Genomic DNA, 23,332 nt, shown 5'->3' with positions numbered 1-23,332 from the left:
GGAATACTTGAGTTATTTTCCCATGAAGGTTTAACCGTCTCTAACATTTTTCAGTGCAAATTGTTACTGTAGTAATAGAATCTATAAAGGTGTATGTGTCTACATACCTTTCACTCTTCTTACATTTTACCTTAAGAGGGACCACATACAATGCATATTCTTCTCCGGCCCCAGTAAGGACACAAGTTCCCATCTCGGTTTCCTTTTCAGTGCATGTAGCTTTACTAGATGTAGCTTTAGTGGATGTTCCTCCATCCTCCTTTTTAATAAGCATGATGTCTGGATGCTGTAAAGAACATATCTGACATTTCATTCTTTCTTTACAATTCTTACCAAGATGCCACTATTTGAGACAAAGAAAGCTTAAACCTTTAGGTTTTAAACAGTCAATTCTGTCTTTATGTGGCAAATCTTTGATTTTACCACATTCTGCAAGAGTGTGCTTGTCACTGCAAAATACACAAGGTTTCATAAATGCACAGGCAACTGTTGAAGACCTTTTGATCAAGGAATCCTGAATCCCATTTTCATCAGCATCAGTGATACCCCCTTCTCTGGCCACTCTTCTGGATTCTCGTTAGTCTTTTCTTTTTTCTCCTGGAGTAAATGGCTTTGATAGGCTACACGATGTACAGGATGCAAAGTCTTTTAGCCTGTTGGTCTTGAAAATTAACTAGGTTCACAAGTTGGGTGCTTCAGCCTTAATTTTCCTCTGTACCACAAGTGTTGTCTATCCACTTGCTTCACAGCTGGTAGGGAAGTTTTGAGAGTTTAGTTCAAATGTTTGTCTTGTTATCAAATTCTTGTCCATCTTTCACTTTATACATGACGTTCATACAGTTAGTAAGAAAGGCTGTATAGTCTCCACCATCTGATTTTATTTGTGGTCACTGGCTATCTGTAGCTGGTTTCCAGAATAGCTTTCAAGCTGCTTCCTAGCCCTTTTGTAGCCTTCCTTTGGTGGTAGGTATGAGCAGCTTTTAACAATTTCATGTGTTGAACCTTTAGTAAATTGTGCTAAATAATCCAATTTATCTCGTGTGGTCTCCAACACGTGTCTTACAGTGTGATCAAATGACCTGATAAAGTCTCAAGGTTCCTGTCTCTGTGGTGCTTCAGTACGTGGTGCAGGAGATTAATCTTGCTTATCTCTTTGTTGCGCTAACATTCTATGGACTTCAGCAACTGCTGTCTGGCTCTTGATTTGCTTCTGCATAAGCTGATGCATATTACACAGATCATGTCTGAAACTCTGCCTGTAGGCCTTAGTCATTAGTGTTAGGTTGATCCTGCGTTTAACTGGTATGACAAGCCTCATATATTGTCGAGAATGCACTTCATCTGGAAGGTTTGTGGAACTCTGGATTCTGTGCAGTCTTGATCTTGTAGTTGAAACTCTAAGAATTGATTAACAAACTGTTCGTTAGGTCGACTTATTACAAATCTATTCATATCATTAAGCCATACCGCTGTAGCAAAACTAAATTAATTCCAGATCTTAGAGTTGTCTGTGAACACTTGTTTCTTTTTTGTCATTTAACATGGATCATATTCTTCCATTCAGCTCTTCAACCTGATCACGCGTCTCACGAATTTCGAACAGCTGCTCTACCTTGGTAATATTTTCAGGATTGTCTTTAAGGCTTTCGGTTTCAGTCAAAAGATCGGAAAGCTGATCTTGCCTTTTCTTTATGTGATCTTTAAGATTCTTAAGCACATTCTCTGGCTTTGAGTCCGTACTCCCTGTAACTTCACTTATGCTTTGCTGGGACATCTGTACAACAGAGCAAGTGTCTGACAGCATGTTTCCTATAAAACAGCTTCATAGCAACAGTTATGTCATAATTGAGATGCCCCACCAACACAGACAAGTCAGGCTTCCTTATCTCAGGCAAAAACATAAGCAATCATCCACGATGCCTTTATATTCTATCACAGTCTCTAAAATCCTTTTAAATTCAGGTACAGAGACTGTGCTTTCAGTTCAGATCATGCATAAATAGAAGAAAAGAGCACAGTACCTCGCAGCAGCTCAGTTCTTTCGGATTGTAGTTTGCAGTTCAAAGTCTTCTGATGATAGTCTCCTGACAAAATATTTTAGCTGCGTTTATCCAAAATTACCAAAATTCTGCAGTTGTTGGTTCACTTCATAGGATGACTCAAGCAACAGAGCAGAGTGACACGTGTTCAGAATACTTCCAGAGACAAAATATATTCATTTCAAAAGTTTTAGTAAAATTTACAAATGTAAAAGACGCTATATAGCGCCCGACCCGGCACAGACTGATGCAGAGGCACGTGTAAAACAAGCACACTTTTTATTTTTCTTCACCTGTGGGGCACGTCTTCCCCATGAACCCCACAGGCAATACACAGTCCCAAAAGCACGTAAATCCAACACCAACAACTCTCCACTTTTCACCACCTCTCCTCCCAGGCAACCTCATCCTCTTTATCCCGATTCTGGCTCCTGAGTGGTGGATGCTGGCCCTTTTTGTAGCCCACCTGGAAGTGCTCCAGGTGCTTGATCACCTGTGGCTAATTGCACTTCCGGGCGGGGCTGTAGAGATGTCCAGGTGGGCTACGGGATCCATGCAGCACCCCTTGGCAGCCATCCCAGATCCCCACAGGGTTGTGGAGAACTCCATCTCCCATGAAACCCTGCGTGAAACTGAGGCACCATCGTCAGCCAGGGAGGCTGCCATCAAGAGTCCCGGGGGAGGTAGTGAGGAGCCCATGGCTGCTCCCCCGGACCATATACAACAGGGCCGTCCCGGCTGGGCATGGGACCCGGCCGTCCATTACACAAGCAAAACAGATCACACAAAAATAGAGAACAAAAATGATATTAAAGAAAAGAAAAGGTCTGTTTAAGGCTTATATACTGTATCTTGTTTCATTTCTCTAAGTTTGGTTATATAGTCATACTTGAGGCAAACTAAGCATGTAAGCACTGTCAGAAAACTGCATGCCATCTCCTATTTCCAACATATCTAATATAGTCCATGCTAGCAGTAAGATTATTTCCTCACAGGCTTAATAAACACTTAGTTCTACCAATATAGCTAAGAAAGTTCTATCTCATGTTAACTTTCGGGGGTAAAAGACTACCATTTCTAGGTAGCTGTAAGAAACTGATATTTTGTAGCAATTAAGCAAACATATGAATTTAACATCAAACATTAACTTTCTAAGGTTGGCTCCTCCAAGCACTCTCCTCTTCTAGTCTTATCACATTCTGGAAAACCACATCTCAATCAGCTACAGAGAAAAATTAAATCATGTCTTGTTTCCATTGGATAAACTGTGGTGTTTTTTTTTTCCTCTTTCATGTTCTCTTTCTTTTGTTCCCTTGAAAAAGTGCTTAAAGCTAATCATTGATTGGTATCGTGAAGTCAATAATGATATACAGAGGTTGCTTTTTCCAAAATGCAAGGCTATGCACTGATTAGTTTATCTCATACCCCTGCTCCACCAAAGCAATTAATAACATTGCTTGATATTTTTCCCAGTTTCTGCACTTGTTTCACCAAGAGGACCCCCCCCCGTGCCCCCCACACTTCAATCCACAGAAGAGCAAACCCCAGCTTCAAATGCTCTCTGTGGGTTTTCAAAGAACCTATAAAGGTAGAACTGGGTCCCAAGGCCATAATAGTTGAAAAATACTGCTTTAAGATAAACTGTGCAAACCAGCGAAAGCAGTTGAAGAAAAAAATACAGCATTTGCTACCTTTGAGGACATGGCACTTTTATTAATGTTCAGTTTTAAGCTGTGAGCAAAGATGAAATGGTCTGGAGCAGTGCACTGCTGAAGGTAATTGTCGTCCCCACTTTGGCACTTGCACAAGGTTGCAGATAAGAAAGAGGGAAAGTAATGTTAATATGCAGTAAATACATTTCTTATTGGATCAGTTGCACAACATTGCCAGAGCTCCCAGCAACACCACCTGGCAAGCACTTACTAAATGCATCTTCTTTGACCTTCGACAAACTTGCTGCTTTAAATTCCCTTCTGCGGACAGCCTTCATTTGCATAAACTGGCACTCCCCATACGAGTCTTTGCTGTGGCAAAACAAGGGACACAATGTGTTAGATTGCTCAACTTGCTGGAGAATTAATAACTAAAAATATCATGTTACCAAATTTCAATCAAATCAGTCAAAGCATTTTTGAATATTTAGTTTTTCTATTTTGGGTTTTTTTGTCCCTAAATATTGATATATCAAAATGTTTTTTCTTAATGGATGTATACTGCTGTAGATTTAGCATTCTGCCAAATTTCATCTTTTTAGCTAAAGAGGAAATTGTGTTTTTGCTGATGAGTGTGCCATTCAACTTTGAATTTTGTGTATATATATATATGTATATATATATATATATATATATATATAATATGTATTATTTTTCACCAATTATCTTCTTTTTGTTAATTGTTTTGCTTTTATCTTTTTTTATTTACCAAACTAGGGGTTGTGAAAGATAGAGGCACTGTTGTCCCCTTGAACCCTCAGATCAGACGTCAGACACCAGATAAAAATCCAATTATTATTTATTTTATAATAATAATGTACACCAAGCACCCTCTACTCTACAATATTCATAAATCACCAATGATCACTACAATACTCAATAATCACAATCCTCCGCACTCCCAGACGCGTTGCCACCTTTCCATCCAGCTCAGCTCGACGTCTGGGATTTCCCATAGTCCTTTTATAGTCCTTGACCCGAGAGTGTTTCTCTCTGTTCATGTGATTGTTAACACTTCCGGGTCAGATAAAAACTCCTTTTCTTCAAACCGGAAGTGAGTCATTCGCTCTGTCGCCGTGACTAATACGCACTTCCGGGTTATAGGTGAAACAAAAGTCTCTGGGCCTTCCTGCAGTATCCCCTGGAGGTTCCCATGGTATCCAGCAGGACTGTGATGAAAAACTCCATTGTCCATGATACCCTGCTGGAACTCGGGGTACCTCTATGTTGCAGGCAGGGCTCCACCTGGCGGCTTGGGGGTGTTGGCCAACCCCCGTGTTTGGTTTTCCGGACACACTTTTAATTTTTTTTTCTTTGAATTGTTGCTATTTCATTAGTTTCACTTTTATTTCAGAACTTATGTAAAAACAATATTTGGAATCTTTCGAGTCCAAATATGCTGAATCTTTTAAATGAGGTCAGTGAGACATGTGTTTAATGACTTAGTCAGGTTAGAGATAATGAAAACTGGAATTCAAAAGATTCCAAAAAAACATAGGCATGAAACACATGCAGAGCAAGATAGAGAATAGGAAAGCAGAAAAAAATGACAGTGTCAAAAAAAAAAGTAAACATCGCATTAGCGCAAACAAAGAGAAATTATTACTTGGGGAAATAAGTAAAAGGCGAATAGAGATTGAATATATGGACACAGGTTATACGTCAGAAGTATGTAAATATTGTAAGGCTTTGAAGTTTTAGTCAGAGAATTTCAAAAACGTGTTTTACCTCACATGCATTTATTGGTTACTTTGCAAAAAAAATTATTAACTATAATATGCAGATCGCTTTGTCTGTGCTGAAATTCCATACAGAGAAACCTATCCTGAATTATCTCTAACCTGCTCAGCATGTGTTTGGCCCTTTTGTTTTGTAACCTCTTTATGACATTTTACTTAGTTTTCTACTCTGTCTTTTATCTCTGACCTCGCTTTGTCCTGCTTGTTTTTTCAATGACACCTGGTCCGTGGTGATTATTTTCCCTTTTTCGAGTATTAATTTCTGTTTGTTTGCGCTACTGCAATCTTTACTTTTTTTTTTATACTTTCTAATTTTCCTACTTTCATATTCTTTAACTTTCTCCACATTTGAATCACACATACGTTTTTTTTTTGGAGCCTTTCGAATTCAACTGCTTTTATAATCTGCTCTGCATGTGTATAGTGCCAACGTTTGTGAACGTCTTTATGAAGTTCTACTTTATCTTTTACTCTGTCTTTTAATTCTGAGCCCGATTGGACATGCTTTGTTTCAATTCCACCTGTTACGGGCTGATACTTACTTGCTTTATTTTCTGAATTTGCACGTAGATTTTTTTTTTTTCTTTCCAATGCTTTTGAGTCTCTTTTCTCCGTGCTGCTTTCTTCTTCGCTTATTCATTGACGTTTTATTTATAACATATTGTCCTTATACGCTTTATATACGGTGAGACCCTGGATCTTTGTGTGCTCAAATCCTTCACAAGACTGAATGTTTTGCTGCCCCGTTGTCTTATTTGATAGATTGTAAGTAGGGCGTGTCTTGCAAGAATCTCATTTTCTATGTCATCGCGAGACGGTCCTGGGTCAATCTCTTGGCACAATGTCTCATGTTTATGGTCCCTGCAAGACGCACCGTGGTAAGTCTCTTTTGTCTCGTGGGTCTTTTAAATGTCTTCCGAGAAGATCACGTATCGTAGCCTTGCTTTTGCTTTCCAGGATAATTTTTTTATAATAGAGAGATGTTTGTTTTATTTTTCATTTTGCATCCTCTCCTTTTTGTTGAGACCAAGAGGATGGAGGCTTCTAACACGGAAGGAAGTCTGTTTATGGGGCTTCCACCTGTGATACTATTTGTGCCAACTGCAAGCCCTAGTCTAACTACTGGTGCATTGGGTCCCACACTGATTTACCTTGTTTTTGTATATGTATTTACAGGTAAACCTTGAGGCTATTCAACTAAATTAGCCATTGTTAGTTTTTGAAATGGTCATTTTGTTTTGTTTTTTTCTTCTCTTTTTTTTTTCTTTGGATTGATTATTGTTTATTAAGACTTGACTTTACTTAACTACAATTACCTATTGAGAATATTCTTTGATTTGGTCATTTGTTTTAGTGTTTTATCCTATTTTGGAGTGACCTTTATTCATTTATTTTCTAGTTGACCTTTTTCTTCTGATTATTATTTATTTGAAAGTTGGCTTTGAAAATGTATCCCTTTAGTTCCTGAATTAATTATTGCTGCTCTTTCCTTTTGATAATCCTTTGTTTAAGAGGTTTAAATTTTTATTTCCTTAAATACTTAATGTTTCCCATTTTTCATTAATCTATTTTTTAAGCCTCTTGGTGTAGTTTCTAATAAACTAAGACTGATAAATGATTTAATTTTTCATGGCACATAGTCTTTCCTTTCATGTTCATGAGTTTCTTCTCTGGCTTGTACACTTAATAACCTTCCAATGCACTCACTTTTCTTACTACCAGGAAAGCATTTGACCTAACTCAATTCCTGAGTGAAAAGGGGAAACAAATGATCACACTTTACTTCAAATCATTCACTCTTGCACTAGCATTTTCAAAATATTGTCACGTTCACACAATACAGTTCATAAGACTATCCAAGTTAATCAATTTCTCCTTTTTTCTAAACATAATTATAGAAAAGCCACATTTCCTACCAACCAGACCACACCTACACTCCAAACATTGTACTGACCGTCTGCTGTGTTCACTGGCAGTACCCTTGAAGTAAACAATAATTGTAACAGGCACACATATGGTGTCTTTCCAAAACCTGAATAATACCCAGTGAGTCATGATCTATAAAAAGAAATGCTTTTATTTCCTTAAATGCAAAACAGAGGGATAAACAAATGAATTAAACCACGTACAACATAATGTACAAAGACAGAAGAAACCCTGCTGCCTTCCAATATAAGTAAACCTTTCTACTAGGTAGGACAGCTCACCCACTCTCTCCTTTTTACCAGGTACCATCACTTTCTCACCTTTCTGTTTCTATCTTTATCATAGCCATTTTCTCTGATCACTGAGATTTAGCTCTATCTTGTAATGAACGTACAAAGGTATCTAAAGGAAGGAGAGAAAAAGAATGATTGGCAAAAAATGAGGTCAGAAAATTGTCTGGAAGTCAGGAAAGTATAAAGACCAAAAATACCTTGTGTCTGAAACAGAAAAACAAGTGACAAAAATCAAGTTTGAAAAACAAAGCTTAAAGGTCAGGTACCAGAAAAACATGGTAAAAAAATATAATTGCTAAGCAGAGTTATAAATATTTTAGGAAAAATCCAAAGCTAGACTGTCCATGAAATTGTGCCACCATCTTAAAAACCAAAAGCCCTTTCAATATGAAGCCGCCAAGCACAAGACCAGCACAAGATTCATTAAGATAAGCAAAATGGCCATGGCTAAAAAAAATACAGCATGAAATGACTGCAACATTTAAAATGGTGTTAAAATTAGCACAGAGTCAGAAATAACCAAGAATACTTGCAAAAACAACTGATAAATAATTCAGATAATAAAGAACGTCAGACTCACAATAAACATTTCATTTTGACTCTAGCCTCAATTAGATTTCGGCAGTGAGGCTGTTTTAAACCTTATCATTGGCTCACATTTGGCCAAACCTTCCTTAACAAAGAGATGTGACTGCAGAAATCCTTCTAGCTGCTGTTCGTCCTGAAATCCTGATCTCTATGTTTCCTTAAACATCCAGGTCTGCCAGGCAAAAACAAAGTAGTCTTGACTCCAGAATGAGAACTATGTAGTGCCATATGATGGGCTGATGTTTAATGTGTGCTTTCCTTGAAGTCTTGTGAGACCTTACATTTGAAAGGACAACTTGGTACCAATTCTCAGGTTTATGGACCATGTGCTGCATCTTTTCGCCCAAAAAAAAATTAAATTTCTTGAAAACTCTTAGTGGCCTTAATCTCATTTTATCTCTCTCTCCCTGTGTGGCATCTGTAGGTGAACTGCCTTCAAGGTACCTACTGCACATAATGGGTTTATCACAACTGGACAACACATCACAATGGACATAAAATTACAATTAAAATAAAATTTGAAAAAACATGGTTAAAATGTATATTATGCAAATTTAATGAATCAGAAGCATATTGCACAATGATATACTTTATATCAGAAAGCTGTGTATAAATATATATAAATATAAATACATACTATATACTGTATATTTAATATGTACAGTGTAATATATATGGCATGTGATCAAACAAAGGAAACAGTGCAGCCTCTCGAAGAACAGATATCAGATCAAAAGAGTGGCTTGTCTGTTTGACCTGTTATTAATCATAAAATGCACTCCTTTTGTCACTTATCTCTCTCTCTCTTCTAAGGCATTTTTTATATGTTAATTGTGTGCCCTTTTTGAAATATGGCAATTAAGGGCATCAGGCTTTCAGGCACCTGTAATCTCTATCCTGGGTTCACTTGTGACCAAGCACTGGAATCTCTTCCAGGATTAGGGGCAGCTTTCCATTTGTTCTGTAGACACCAGACTTTAGTAGTTGCTGTACCCCTGAGCCTTCTGTTAAAGGGCCAGTCATCCAAGGCAGCTCCCCAGCTCCTTATTCTGTCAAAGCAAACCATCCATCCATTTTCCAACCCGCTGAATCCGAACACAGGGCCATGGGGGTCTGCTGGAGCCAATCCCAGCCAACACAGGGCACAAGACAGAAACAAATCCCGGGCAGGGTGCCAACCTACCGCAGGACACACACAAACACACCCGGGCCAATTTAGAATCGCCAATGCACCTAACCTGCATGTCTTTGGACTGTGGGAGGAAACCCACACAGACACGGGGAGAACATGCAAACTCCACGCATGGAGGACCTGGGAAGCGAACCCGGGTCTCCTAACTACAAGGCAGCAGCACTACCACTGCGACACCGTGCCGCCCCAAAGCAAACCATGTTCTCCTTTATTTCCTTTTGTGATCATCTGTGTTTTTCTTCTCTCTCTCTCTCTCTCTCTCTCAGTCTCTCTCCTAATATCCTTCTGAAACATGTAACACACATATAGGGTATACTGCTTCTGGTGGCTGATATATTTCAACAATGTCATTTACAGCCCTTCCCCTGTTATGACTTTGTCTCTCTTATTTCCCTGGAAAAAGCATGAGAGACTTACGTCTGTCTTTACAATCCTGGTGGTGCCCTCATCTCAGTCAACTACCTGACAAGTGGACAAACCTCCATGTACCAAAGATGCTGAGGCACCATTTACTCCATCATATGTTTACTTCCTAGCCATTCTGTAGAACTATTTCAATATGAGATTGTAACCATATGTAAATGTATTATTAATTCACAGGTGACCTGAACAATAAACATTAAATTAATCAACCTGTGATTATTGAGGGGCAGTGTCTCTCTCTTAGCCCTCTTCACTTGATTTCTTGTGCGCCTTGTTTTACCTGTTTTCATGTCATTTGAATTCTTTTAACATCTGCCTCGAGATTTCTGTGCCATGGCCTCCCTTGTCTGTCCTGTATGTGGTGTAAAAGATAGCCCGGCCACAGACAGACACGACACCAATGTCCACAACACACATGTTTATTTACAATATGTACAACCTGGTTCCACCAACTCACACACGACTATTCAGTCCTTTTTCCTCTCTTTGGCCGCCTCCACTCCTCTCTCGCAAGCTCCGTCTTCCTACCTTCCGACTCCGGCTCCTTGAATGGAGTGATGCGGCCCCTTTTATAACACCCTGGATGTTCTCCAGGTGCTCTGAGATGGTCTTCTTCTGGTGTGGCGGAAGTGCTGCCCTTGCACCTGGAAGCACTCTGGGCGTACACAGTTCCTGGAGTGGCAGCACTTCCTGGTGTGACAGAAGTGCTGTCCTCCATGGCTAAGGGAACCATTCAGATGCCCCCTGGGGGTGGCCACGGACCACCTTATCTGTGGTCCATGATGGAAGTCAGGGGGGCTGCCCTCTTGTGCCCAGGGGAGATATTGCCCCTCTCCTGGTCCTTCCCTGCTCCAGGCGTCCTGGTGGGGCAAGGTCCCTGGTCGTCTGCCACAGTGGGTTCCATGTTACAAGCCTGTTTTGTTCCATAATACAGTACATGTGTTAGCCATCTCCATAATTTTCCTAATAGTTCTTTTTCTATGCTGAGTTGATGAGTTTTCGTTAATAGTTCAACATTTCTGTCAGTTTCTGTCCAATATATCCATCCATCCATCCATCCCGCTGAATCCAAACACAGGGTCACGGGGGTCTGCTGGAGCCAATCCCAGCCAACACAGGGCACAAGGCAGGAACCAATCCCGGGCAGGGTGCCACAAGGACACACACAAACCAAGCACACACTAGGGCCAATTTAGAATCGCCAATCGATCTAACCTGCATGTCTTTGGACCGTGGGAGGAAACCGGAGCACCCGGAGGAAACCCACGCAGACACGGGGAGAACATGCAAACTCCACGCAAGGAGGACCCAGGAAGCAAACCCAGGTCCCCAGATCTCCCAACTGCGAGGCAGCAGTGCTACCCACTGCGCCACCGTGCCGCCCTGTCCAATATATGTTCAGGACAAAACATAGGCACCTACTGAAAAAAGTGTAGATCTTGTTTACCTTTGTCTTTATAGTTTGCCAAGTCTGGACTTCATTTAGCTTGAATATATGGATCTTAATTGTCTTACTAGTATTTTTGTAACTTAAACATTTTTGAGTTGAGAGAAGACTACTCTGGCTTTTCCTATCCTGTCCACCATACTCTGAAGGTATTTAAAATGCTCAACTTCTCCTAAATGTACTTCTTCAAAGACAATTGATTCATCACTGAGGTTATTTACTTTCAGGAGTTTTGTCTTTTCTTTGAATATCTGCATTCCCACCAAGCTAGATACTACCACATGTAGGGAGTATCATGCTTTTTTCTGTGCTTTTAAAAGAAAACTTATTCCAGTTGCAATAAAATGTGCTGTAATTACTACGAAGGCTACAGTTTTTGATTTGATTAGGATGGCTTTAAACCGTCCTTGCCACATTTAACACGTGGACTGAAAATGCAGAAAAGCAGGCATGATGATTAAGAGATTTGCAAACAAGATAATACTGCTTTAATATTGTTATTTTAATTTAAAAGTTGTTGAATGTCTTGTAACATTTGTTCTCACTTGAAGAGTGTTTGGGAGTTGCAGCATCAGTGTCATATCAGCATATTATACTGACTTCAGGGTTGAAGTTTTATTCTGAAATGCTTTAGGCATGTGGACCTAAACATCAATCAGCTAAAGCTGTAGAGAAGAACAAAGCTAAACCCTAATGCTTATTAATAAGAAAACAAAGCAGGTTACAAGAATCCACTAAGATTTTCATTAGTCATCTTGTTTGTTTTCAAGGGTCAGATTCATCCTCTGATTGAGCATGTTTTAGGATGTTTTGCAGTTTAATTTATCATTTGCATGTTTTTCTTTGCTTTTATCTTTGCCTTGTTTGGCCGGAAATCTATTGTTCCTGTGATCAGATATGACCAACATGGCCATGACGTTGTGATTTCAAGTGGGTGTGGCCATTTTATGTAGTAGGCATACTCTTAGGAGTCAATGTGTGGCGTCAAAGTAGCCATATGCTCTTATATAAGTAATACTACATTCACATATTATTGGAATTTCCCTCTTGTGATGTCTTAGCTTCCCAATTTGTTGTATTCACTTGAGTTTCTGGTCAGCATTTTGCTTGCTGTTGATTTTTTACTCAACCCACAAAAAAGCAATTAAAAAACTCTAATGTTTTGAGAAAATGAAAGGCAAACTGTATTTTTAAGTGTGTATTGCATCTAAATAAAATTTGACCACAGACATACAATTTCTGTCCAACCTGGTAAATATTTTTTATTTTATATTATCAAATGAGGTGAAAGGTCAATATTACATTGTGACTCTGCTAAATCAGATTTCATTTTAGTCTTCAGATTGTCCCAAAGGACTTTCACTTAGAAGGGTTTTCACATAAAGTGTTCCACTTCTGTCTGTGTGATAGCATGTGAAAACAGCATAAGACTGTCACAACTTTTGATTCTGTCTGGAATTGCCAAGCTCTTTCTTTTGATATTTATTTATCAGCATTGTTTGAAGCAACCTTTTCTTCTTAGCCAATTGATTCTAAATGTTTAATTTTTGCATTACTGAGAATGTCTTCTTTTTGGTGAATCTTGTTTATAAGTTGTATTTAAGACTTGGGGTAGGGCTTGTCTGTATTTTTATAATCACTTAATTTTTTTTTAAAGTTCCTTGTCACTGGAAAAATCTTTGGTGACTCAGAAGCAAATTCTGTCCATATTCACATTGATTTTCAGTCTTACATGCTTACTAGACACGACAACTTAAAAAAAACAAATAAAATATTCCATTGCTGAGCTTTCATCGGAGCTAATAAGAGCAAAACACTCAAAATATTATTTCCAAATTTAATTTTATATTTTCTAGCATAAATTTAAGTTTCAGTGTTGTTTACATTTGCAAATGAATGGTGTGTGTCAGGATCTCCCATAGAGTTGAGTGTAGCATGGTACTTTTTGAGGATTTTATCCACATTTTGTTTCTTTGAAAATTAATTTTTTACATTTTCTTTCCATACTTTTGATTGTTGCAGTCAAGATGACATGATTTTGCATACTTTCATCCCTTTTTGCATAATGCCTTGCTGCAACACATCACTGTGCAAGTGTCATTTGTTTTAGATGCTAATTTATTTAACAGCCAAGGATAAAAAAAACTCTCTATTTTACTTAAAAAAAGAAAGAAGTTTTTTACAAACCAAATCAAAAAATGAAGTTTTGTTGTACTTTCCTGTAAATGTTTTAAAACTGTTAACTATGGGTTCTCATTTATTATGATAGTTTGTCTGACCTAGTAGGCTCTGTTGCATGTTACTTAGATGAAGAAGTCTTCAGTTATCATTACAAATGAACAACAAAATGGACATTTGTTATTACAGATGGCCAATGGAGCCTCACCATGTAAGCAGCAAGGCTGTTTAGTCTTAAGACAACAGTTCCTATTACTTTTTAGGCTGATTTACATACCATTCACATGCATTTTTAATTTACTTCATTCAGCTCACAGAAAAATGGTACCCTCTAGTAACAACCCTTGCGCCAGTATTATGTAAAGTCTGAAATTAAACATATTAAATCTTCTAAGTAAATATCTGATTCAAAGAAGTGACTTTTTATATAGAAACTGTTATCAGAAAACAATATATAAAGTTTAATGTTACATATGATCTAATTTTCTAATTTAAATTTGCTGGTATAAATGTTAGGATGGCTTTGTTAAACAAGCAGGCAGTTTTAAGAACATCTTTTATGTTCTTTTCTTCTTTCTTGTTTTTTTTTTTTTTAACTGTTCCCCTTATTTATTTCTTTCAATTTGTTTTGCTGATTATTTTTTCATGCCATTTTAGGCCAGCCTGAGGAAGTTTCTTGATCATGTTCAGACTGGCAATGTGGAAAAGATGGCAAAATTCCTGGATAAGGGGCTTGACCCCAACTATCATGACTCTGATACTGGAGGTATGCTTACATCACTAGTTCTTCTTGAGACCTTCATGTGTGAAGAATAGCTTCTTTTTGAATTTATTAGGTTTAATCCCAAAACTGGTCCCCTTTCCTTATAGTATAATTTTTTTCAGCACTTCTTTTTCATTTCCTTTTATTCTGCCTCACTAGAGACACCTCTGACTCTAGCAGCGCAGTCTGAACTTGGGTGTGCTGGCCTTCGAGTGCTCTGCTTAGGAGGAGCTCATATTGATTTCAGGGCACGGGATGGAATGACAGCCCTGCACAAGGCAGTACGAGCTCACAATCATAGTGCTTTGCTGGTGAGTATAATCAACTGATTGAGATTAAAAACGTCTTTTAAATGGGATTCAGAATGCACTTTATGGGTAATTGTTTCCATCCTACACGTTCTTGATAAGTTCTCTTTTAGTAACTAATTAGACCTCATGACTTTTTTGCTACCGTAAGGACCTAGTCTTCACATAATATACAATTGCATAGAGGAAGGAGACTTTTTCTCAGTATTATTTTACTAGGATGTACGAGATTGTTTTAGTATAAACAAAACTCCAAAATCACTAAAATGTTTCATCATACATAGATATAGGCCAACATATGAGTAATTTATGACTCTATAAATGTTTCAGATGATGTATTAAAGTCTTTGTAGTGTTAAGTTGTCTTTAATTTGCTTCTGATGGCTTTTGATGATGCATTCTCTGTGCTGGTTCAATTTAATACATGCCTCTGGACTATGTTGTCTAGTAATGATTGTGCCATTTTGCCTACATTTTGGAATTTCAATTACTATGCCATGCTTTAATAACACATCTCATTTATTATTTCTTTTAAAATAATTTATCAGGCCTTGGACATTAATATCACATTGATTTTTGTTTGCCTCTTTTGTTCTATTTTTCACGCTCCCAACTATGCACTTTGTGGTTTGAGGCAACATATGCCTACCTATACTGCTGAAATATTTTCATCTTGCCTGTCTTAGTAGTTGTTTGAATTGTGCTGTGTTCTCTAATGTTTTTAGGCATTCCGGATTTTCAGGGCTTTAATTAGTTGTAATATATTTCAAGTAAAGTGTGACTTTACATCTGGAGTGACACTTTTGTAAATTGCTTTAGGTGGCTGTGATAAGAGGATTGTGGCAACCCTCAATTTTAAAAATAATTGGGACCCGGAGTGTACAGGCTCCAATCAGGTGCAGGTGTGCACTAGAATGCTTTGTTCTGGGGTTGGTTGGGATGCTTGGCTGATCACGCACTCAAGTGCATATGCAAGTGGACCAGTCAGGTGCCTCATTCATGCTTCAGAGGAGATCTGGAGTGTATCACACCTGCACACAATCAGGCCGGATAAATAGATCCAACATGGTGGAAAGGGTGGGGGGAGTGTTTAGAATAAGAACATAGCAAAAGAAAATGCGAAATTGAGGTTAATGAGAACAGAGAGAAGGGCAGGATTGGGATGAAGTTGGTTCAATAAAGAGTGGAAGCAGGCAGAGAGGAATGTGAGCTCTAAGGGAGGAGTGTATGGCTGACACTCGAGGGGGTTGAGAGTTGCTCCTGCTGAGCATCCTAGAAGCAGGAGCAGCTGACCACTCCAGAAGGACTCCCTTGTAAGGCCAGGGAGTGGCAGAGGGAGGCATAGTGTGTAAAGCTCATTGCGTCACCTGTACACGCTGCTGATGGACTGGCTACAGGGGCCCAAGTTGGATCAAAGGATTGTCTGCACCTGCGTGTGGAAGTCTCCTTGTGCTGAGAAATCTGAAGAGGGTAGGCTGGGGAGATTTTAGAAAGCAGCACAGAGGCACATGGTTTTTAAAGATTATAAATTTGTCCTTTATTCTAACCTTGTTTTAATGGAACATTTATTATTGATTTTTTAACCTCCACATTCAGTTGATTTTATGGATTATTAAGTGGAAGAATTTTATGCACTGCACTATTTGCACTTTTTTTTTGTTTTAATTAGACCTGGGAAAGTGAACACGCTGATTTTTGTGATTAATGTGGCCTGTTTAACCTGTTAAAAAATATTGTCGCATCCTGGGCTAGAAACAAGGCGATCACATCAGTCAGTGCTTTTTTAAGGGTGACATTTTAATGTAATTTTTTTTTACATTATGAAACAACAGAAAAAGTTAATTGTGAACCTAAAGATTTACATACACATCCAGTATCATATTTATATAATACATTACATACTGTACATGCTTTGAGAGCTTGCATATTCTAATTTTTTTAGTTAGTCAATAAAAGGTGTAATTTTGCTTGACTTCTCTTAATGGCCTAACACGGTACAACACCTTAGTTCTATAATACTACCTTTAAAAATTTAGAGAAATAAAATTTGATTTAAATGTTTCAATTGACATGTTTCACAATGCATTGCCACATGTCAGTATTTGGTTCTGGTATTCATTTCCTTGATTTATACATACCGCCATAGGTGCAGGAGTTTGCAATCTGAAAAGTTGATACAGTTTTGCATTTACGTTTAACATAACAATGGAATTAATTAAGGAGCTCTTTGCAAACTGATGAAACTCTAAACATAATCTGTACTATGCTGTATTTGTTGAACTGGGCTTTGCAAAATACAGTACTATATAGCATCAGTGGCAGCTGTTGTATTAGAAAGTGTTACAGGCTCTAGTAGCCTGCTAATATTAATTCAGCTATCTGGGTTACTGTTAAGAAGTCTATTACCAGCTTGCTTCAGTACCTGGGAGGTTCTCAATCCGTGTGCTGCATTTTTCTTATTATATATTTTATTCTGTTTGTTATATTTTGTAAAAAGCTTGCAGCACAATCTTTTCTCATGCTCAGTAATGTTTGATATTTTATTTAAAATTATTAATTTTGTTTGAAGAAAGTAACATAGTATACAATCAAGCAGATACAATTTGAAGAACGTATGCAACAAATAACTTTAATCTTGATAATCAATCCTGAAAAAAACTTCAGAACATTATAAAACAAAGAAAACACAGAAAAAGAGAGGAGAACCACCCATCCATTTTCCAACCCGCTGAATCCAAACACAAGGTCACGGGGGTCTGCTGGAGCCAATCCCAGCCAACACAGATCAGGAACCAATCCCAGGCAGGGTGCCAACCCACCGCAGGACACACACAAACACACCCACACACCAAGCACACACTAGGGCCAATTTAGAATCGCCAATCCACCTAACCTGCATGTCTTTGGACTGTGGGAGGAAACCGGAGCGCCCGGAGGAAACCCACGCAGACACGGGGAGAACATGCAAACTCCACGCAGGGAGGACCCGGGAAGCGAACCCGGGTCCCCAGGTCTCCCAACTGCGAGGCAGCAGCGCTACCCACTGCGCCACCATGCCGCCCAGAGGAGAACCAAGAGGATGGAAATACATTTTAAAAAATGAAGAAAAAAAATTTTTTGCTCTATATCAGTGATTCTCAATCTCGGTCCTGGGGACCTACTGTGGCTGCAGGTTTTTGTTCCAACCAACATCTGTTTTTAATTGGACTGCTAGCCTAATGAAGTGATCTGTTATTTCCCAGTTTCTGTTTTTTTAGGAGTCAATGTAAAAATTACAAAACTAAATTAGGTAAATTTTCATTAAAATGTACTAAGCAGTTATATGGGAAATGTATTTTTTACTTTTTAAAAATATTTTCATCCTGATTTTCATTGTTCTTTTCTGGGTTTTCTGATAATTTCATCTGTTATTTACTAATTAGTGGATCTGGCACTAAAGTAGTTGAAGCATTTTATCATTCAGTTTCATTTTCCCATGTGTCTGCTCTGCTTCTTTTTAATTGTCATGTGTTCTAATTGTTTAATGAATCCATTATTTATTAATTAATGGGTCTGATGCTAAAGTAATTGTAGCCTTTGATTATTCAGTGTTGTTTGCCTGGGTGTCTGCCCTACTTGTTTTTAATTGTCATTAATAATATACAACAAAGGGGGGAAACTGCACAGAGAAAGGGCAAAATATAATGAAATCAACAAAAAGAGTTAAGCATTTAAATCTACAGCAAAATCAGAAATATTTTTAAATGTCTTACAGTATAAATGTAAAATTCATGCTGCTGTGCTTTTCTGAATGTATAAGAAGAGAAAAAAAAATACCAGTGTCACTGTCACTGATCACTGAATCTGGTTGTAACAAAAACCTGAAGCCACAGTGGGTCCCCAGGACCGAGTTTGGGAAGCACTGGTCTATTACAATCAATTTGTCCTTATCCACTTTAAGTCTATTTTGGAATACATCAACTTTAGCTGTTAATGCATTAGTGGTGATTGCGACACCAAGGTTGTTTGGTATTGCAAGACTTTTGTTGAAAATATTAATTTGTTGCATTCCCAAAACATAACAAGTAATGCTGAAGCTTGATGGCAACATTCACAAGTTGGATCTTGCCCGAGTACATTTTGGACAATTTTAAACAAGACAAGTGTGATCAATGAAAGATTTTAGGTTGAATTACTGAGTGCTTGCTGAATATAAAGCTAGAGTGAATTCTATTACTCCTTTTCTGAAATGTTAATTGAAACGTCCTTTTCCCCATTGTACCTTAGGATTATTGAAGGAAAGATTCTTTGAGATGTTTTATATATTGTTGAAATACTGTATGAATTCTTCAGGAACAGAAATGGGTGGGAGGTCTGGAAAATTGGGTAGATTTCTTATAACAAAATTTCCAATTTGAAAATAGTGGAAAAATTGGGTTGCTATTAAATATAAACTGAAGCCTAATTGTTCAGAATTTGCAAATATGTTATCTATATGCAGTTCTCTTAGTGTCTTTATCTTAAGCATTTTTCAAGGATTAAATAATGAGTAGGTATGAAAAGGTTGAAAAAGGTGATACATGTACTATATTCTAAGTGATTGGTGGACAACTGGATTATTTGTGTATTAATGAAATTTAGGATTTACAGGGGAATAAAGTCATGCATGTAAAGAGGTACAGGAAGATTTAATTTATTGCTGACCAGACTGGTGTAAATTAATCAATTTTTGACTATTTCCATGTCTTTATAATGTGTACATTCGCCAAGCAGTAATGTTTGGCAAAAAGTTTGTGGTAGAATTTTGTTTTCTCTCATTTCTGTTATGAGTGTTGGTAATAATTAAGGGGCTAACTTAGTTTTTAAATAAAATTCTACTGGATAGCCATCAGCACCTGCTGCTTTTGGAGTGTGTTTGTAACATCCAGTAATTCTTAGAGAGTCAGAGGTTTGTCATGTTTTTCTGGACTAAGAGTATTGAGCTATGCTATTTGTATTGTATATAAAAACTCCTTAGATTGTGTCTCAACTCCTTTAACACTAGAATTACCAGAGCCTACGAAAAAACTCGTAGATCCGTCCCACCTTAAATCGCTTCTTAAATCCGTTCGCACCTCTCCACCAGCGTCCTTTGTCCTCTAAATGTGCAGATAAAGACAAGCTGCAAACAGCCGACTATTCCATCCCCCCACCAACTTAGAACTGCACGAACTTCTCCCAGCTCATGCCTTGATTGATTATCTGGGAGTGAAGTGGAGTTTTAGAGTGGAAATAATAGATCGTTATTTGGAACATACGCATTTCATGTGTGTTCCGTTTCTACAGTAATCTGTGTAAACACATTTTTAAAACAGAAACGTTTTTCATATTCTAGTAGTAAATGACAAAATGTAGGCATAAACTATATAATGTATGAAGCTTGAAGTCCAAATATCAAAGAAACACTTTCACGAAAGGTACAAATATAACAGAACAAGTGCGCTTTTATTCAAAAATATAACTGCAGGAAAAAAAAGCCACCTTAGTGTGCGACGTTGACACTTAGTTACTATGACGGCCCCTTGGCGTAACAGTATCAGTTGCTGACTGGGAATCAAAAGGTCACGAGTTCGATCCTGAACGACTCTCTTTTGAGAAGTGAACTGCTCTTATTTTTACTATTTTAGACTAAAAAGATACATTTGATTTCAGTCTGTAACAGCCGGTGTAATTTATGATATTTGTAAAGGTTAGCTTTGTTTTTGTTTTTTTTTATTCACTTTTTATTCTCACAGTCACGTTCAGGATCCTTCCCTACCCCATCTGACACTGCTGTTTTCACATAAAGGCTATAGCTCTGCAGTGTATCACAATACATACGGTGTTTTTTTTCCCCCAATCTTGCCAGTCCCCACATGTTGCTGTATGCTGTTTCTTTTATACTCCAGGACATGCAGAGGAAAGCATAGTAAAGAGCAGTAAGTTCAACGCTATATGCAATCACCAGACACTCTCCATCTGACACTGCTGTTTTCACATAAAGACGAGCTATAGCTCACCCAAGGAGCGCCCTTCCTACATTTACGACATGTGTACTTGTTGCAATGTACACAGCTCTCTGTGCTATGGTTCCTATTACACTGAACAAGCACCTGTAATTTGCAGCTCTATTCATTATCTCAAAACAAATATATGTGACGTTTTGAAGAAATCATTTTATGACGCAAATAGTACCAATCAAAAAACATCGCCGAAGTAATGCAATATTATTTGAAAACGAACAGCGTCAGATTGGGTGTGATTTATACTGGCGCTGTTACTTAGAGTCAGATCAGAAGCTGAATAAGCTGAATAAGCTCCTGTTCTGACTCCGAGTAAAAAAGCATGAATTAATCAACAGAAACTTAATGATTTACAGTGCATAGCAATTTATAAATTTTATGTTCGTTTGAGGCTACAAAGAAAAAAAAAACACTTCCTCACCAGCGGGGAATCAAACTCAGGTCTCTATGGCGCGGCAGGGCTGCCGTGCTCTGAGACAGCAAATCTCAGCGTTACACCACGGGAGGTGTTGTTACATCCTTGAACCTTTTGTGAAAGTGTTTATTTGAAGTTTGGCCATCAGGCATCACACATTCTATAGTTTATGCCTACATTTTGTAACATTTATTACTAAAATATGAAAAAGTTTCTGTTTTAACAATGTGTTTACACAGATTACTGTAGAAACGGAACACACATGAAACGCGTGTATTCCAAATAATGATCTATTACTTCCACTCTAAAACTCCAGTTCAGTCACTCCCAGATAATCAAACAAGGCATGAGCTGGGAAAACTTAGTGAACGTTTTGCGATGGTGGGGGATGGAATAGCCGGCTTTTTGCTGCTTGTCTTAATCGGCACATTTAGAAGACAAAAGAGAGGTAAGAACGGTTTTAAGGTGGGCTGGATCTACGAGTTTTTTCGTAGACTCTGGTAATTCTAGTGTTAAACTGAATGTAGTATAAGGACTTACAGTACTCTTTAAACTTGCAATTTATATTTTTATGTTCCATGATCTTATCTCCAGTTGCATTAGTCATTTCTGCTACTGGGCTGTGAACTTCTTGCTTGTAAGTTTATTGAGCTGAAATCTTACTAGCCTTCTCTCCATGTTCATAATAATGATGTCACGATTTAAAGATGAGTTGTTCAGTTTCATTTGTTGTCAAGAGATTAAATTCTGAATGTACAGCCTGTAAAGTGCCTCATTTGGGGACATGGTATATTCATGAGCTTAATGATTAACTCTGATGCATTCTTGGTCTCCAATTTATTTTCATGAAAGACTAGGGGGCTCCGTCCCCTGCTCGCTTCGCTCGCCAACCCCTGTGTTTGGTTAATCCATCCATCATCCAACCTGCTATATCCTAACTACAGAGTCACTGGGGTCTACTGGAGCCAATCCCAGCCAACACAGGGCGCAAGGCAGGAAACAAACCCCGGGCAGGGCGCTAGCCAATCGCAGGGCTCGCACCCACACACCAAGCACACACTAGGGACAATTTAGAATCGTCAATCCACCCAACCTGCATGTTTTTGGACTGAGGGAAGAAGCACCCGGAGGAAAGCCACGCAGACACAGGGAGAACATGCACACTCCACACAGGGAGGACCAGGGAAGCGAACCCAGGTCTCCTAACTGCGAGGCAGCAGCGCTACCCACTGCACCACCGTGCCACTGTTTGGTTAATCGGATATACAATTTTAAAAGCTTTTTTTGTCTTTGGAATTGGTTGTTTCATTAGTTGCACTTTTTATTTTAAAGGTTTATTAAAAACAATATATGGAATTACCTTTTCTTCAAGATCGCATTGAATTTTGAATCCGTTTTTGGAGATACATTGTGACAACGCAACGTATAATTGCCCGTGAGTGAATATTGTTTCTGTTTCTCTAATAAATAATCCGACGTTTTCTAAGGTTTTCCCTTTGATTTGTTAATTATCATAGCAAAAGCTACTCTCACGGTAAACTGTAAACATTTTAATACGAATGGCATATTACGATCTCCTTTGGTGTCTAATGTTATTCGCGGAATATATACATCTCCTTACTTGTCGCCTGTTAAAATTTGCATCGCTTCTCCGTCATCATAAATATACACCTGACCGAATTGTGTATTCTTTGAAATTAAACTTTTCGTTGCTTTAACTGTTGTGGGAGGACCTTGCTTTGTCCTATTTTTTCAATTACACCTGGCTATGATGATTAATCACCTTTTGTTTGCGCTAATCAGATCTTTACTATCTTTTTTTTTTTTTTGATACTGTAGTGACTGACGTAATAAAGTGTCACAAAAGTTTTACTTGAACAATTGCCGACTTCGTAACCCCAAACACAACTGTCTAGCACCCTCTCCGACCCCTCCTCCCCCGGGTCTCGCCTCCTCCTTACCGCATCAATCAGTACCCCGCTATCAGTCTTCTGTGCTGTACTCCGCCCCCCTCAATCGGGCCTATCAGTCACTTAAAACAAAAAAGGCTTAAACCTGCTGGCGAGCTGCCTGTTCTGCTTGTCGCATGTCGTTGTTTTAAGAACTGGGAGCACATTATGCGTGTCTGCCAAAAGCAATCCAACAACTGCTTAGTTAGAGGTCTGTGGACTTGTTTTAAATGATGGCTCACTGACTTATCTCGCGTGATGTTGTAAAAACAATAATTGCCCTTTATTTCCGGCCCGGGCGTAGTTAAATTTCTTTCTTGCAGGACGTATAACGCTGCTC

General features: G+C 38.4%; 1 protein-coding gene across 4 annotated transcripts in view; it reads left to right on the top strand.

Moving 5' to 3' along the window:
* shank1 (SH3 and multiple ankyrin repeat domains 1) overlaps positions 1-23,332 on the top strand; it is a 648,010-nt gene that overhangs the window by 52,091 nt on the left and 572,587 nt on the right. For all 4 annotated transcript variants that reach the window (XM_051933687.1, XM_051933685.1, XM_051933686.1 and 1 more), the window contains exons 5-6: positions 14,195-14,303; positions 14,460-14,611. In XM_051933687.1, the coding sequence (XP_051789647.1) occupies positions 14,195-14,303; positions 14,460-14,611 (261 nt within the window). The remainder of the gene's footprint in view (positions 1-14,194; positions 14,304-14,459; positions 14,612-23,332) is intronic.

The sequence above is a fragment of the Erpetoichthys calabaricus genome, chromosome 11 (assembly GCF_900747795.2).
Source record: "Erpetoichthys calabaricus chromosome 11, fErpCal1.3, whole genome shotgun sequence".
Taxonomy (NCBI): Eukaryota; Metazoa; Chordata; class Cladistia; order Polypteriformes; family Polypteridae; genus Erpetoichthys; species Erpetoichthys calabaricus.
This window is presented reverse-complemented; position numbering and strand designations above follow the sequence as displayed.